Here is a 1582-nt window from a genome sequence, read left to right on the forward strand (position 1 = left end):
GGAAGTTAATTCATCATGCATTGCCGGTTGATCGACGAATAATTTCTCGGGGTATTCCATTGGCTTCAAGATGTATTTGTTGCCAATCGCCTTGTTCGGAAGATATTGCTCACCTCTTTTTGCACTCAGAGATTGCGGTACGGGTTTGGAAGCACTTCGGCTCCCTTTTCCATGTCCAAGATCGGTTTGAGTCGCCCAAACATGCTTTGTGCGTTTGGGTCCCGCGGCCATCCGATCTCTCTCTTTATGCGATTATTAGGAATTCGGTGGTATGTCACATTTTTGGTGAATTTTGGAATGCTCGATGCCGGGTGGTATATGATGATGGGGATATGTCAAGTGCTGAAATTATTCGTAAGGTTTACTACCATACGCAGAACTTGGTGGCTTTGCATCGTCCCAGACAATCTTCTACCAAGATTCAAAGCCTTCGTATTCAAGCCGCTGGCCTTCCAGTGGTGCAGCCTCCTCATAAACGGGGGGCATGGCACAAATGAGAATGTCCTCCGGCAGGAAAGTATACGCTTAATACAGATGGTTCGGCAAAAGGTGGGATGAGTTCAGGATTTGGTATTATTAGAGATTCGAGGGGTAATATTGTTGATGTATATTATTCGTTTTTCGGGCATGGCACAAACAACTCTGCGGAATGTTTGGCTATAGTGTATGGCTTAAGAATGTGTAGGCACATGGGGATCCTTCATTTTATGGTGGAGAGTGACTCGTTGTTGGCTATTAATGCAATTAAAACCAAGGTCGTTACATGGGAGTTAGAATATATTCTTCGGCTTTGTTTGCAGGATGTGGATTCTTCTTTTCAATTCAAGCACCTAGTTTGTCAAAAGAATACGGTGGCGGATCGATTAGCTAATTGGGTGTACAATCACCAATCAAGTGAAGAATATTTTACCGAAATTAGTCTTCCAGTGGAGGTTCGGGCTGCTTTGATCAGTGATAGGTTGGGGATTGCTAATTTCCGCCCCTAAGTTGATTTGGACCTATGATGACATGTCGGTTTCTCAATTTAATAAGGGATCGAATTGAAATTTTTTGTATTGGTGAGCAGGAATATCAACTTACACATGGTTCTTGTGCGTATTTGCACTTTGATCCACACATGGGGTCCTTGAGCAATTTCCGAAGATTTTCTTTATTAGGCATAGTAAATTTTGTTTATTTCTTTTTTAACCCATTTTTTGGGCTTTTTTGTAATCGATTGTATAGGACTTTGATTGTCCCGTTTTTATTCCATTCCGATTGTATGGGTTCTCTTTTCCTTGTGTAGGCCCATAAGGTTTTTAACAAGGCCCCCTTGTACTTTCACAAGTATTTAATGGAATAAAAATGTTTTGGCCAAAAAAAAAATCCACGAAACTATCTATCAGTAAGTAATGAAAACGTTTTAAGCAATAATTTTGTAAGGCCGCATGTGGATGGAGGGATTTGGGGGAGAGATTTCAAATCCATAATAACAAATCCCTTGGACTTGTTTGGAATGAGCGATTTGACAAGGAATTTCAAATCAACACCCATCATTTTTAGTTGTTTTTTGAGCAATTGTGATGGATTTCAAATGACTCCA

At 40.6% G+C, this 1582-nt stretch overlaps 1 protein-coding gene across 1 annotated transcript; it reads left to right on the forward strand.

Moving 5' to 3' along the window:
• The first annotated feature begins 554 nt into the window (after positions 1–554).
• LOC148767419 (uncharacterized) lies at positions 555–986 on the forward strand. The gene has a single exon (XM_088824604.1). It carries the CDS (start codon positions 555–557, stop codon positions 984–986), a length of 432 nt encoding a protein of 143 aa, XP_088680730.1.
• The last annotated feature ends 596 nt before the right edge of the window (positions 987–1582 follow it).

Source organism: Erythranthe guttata, chromosome 10 (assembly GCF_056151865.1).
Source record: "Erythranthe guttata isolate IM_541 chromosome 10, IM_541, whole genome shotgun sequence".
In the NCBI taxonomy this organism is placed as follows: domain Eukaryota; kingdom Viridiplantae; phylum Streptophyta; class Magnoliopsida; order Lamiales; family Phrymaceae; genus Erythranthe; species Erythranthe guttata.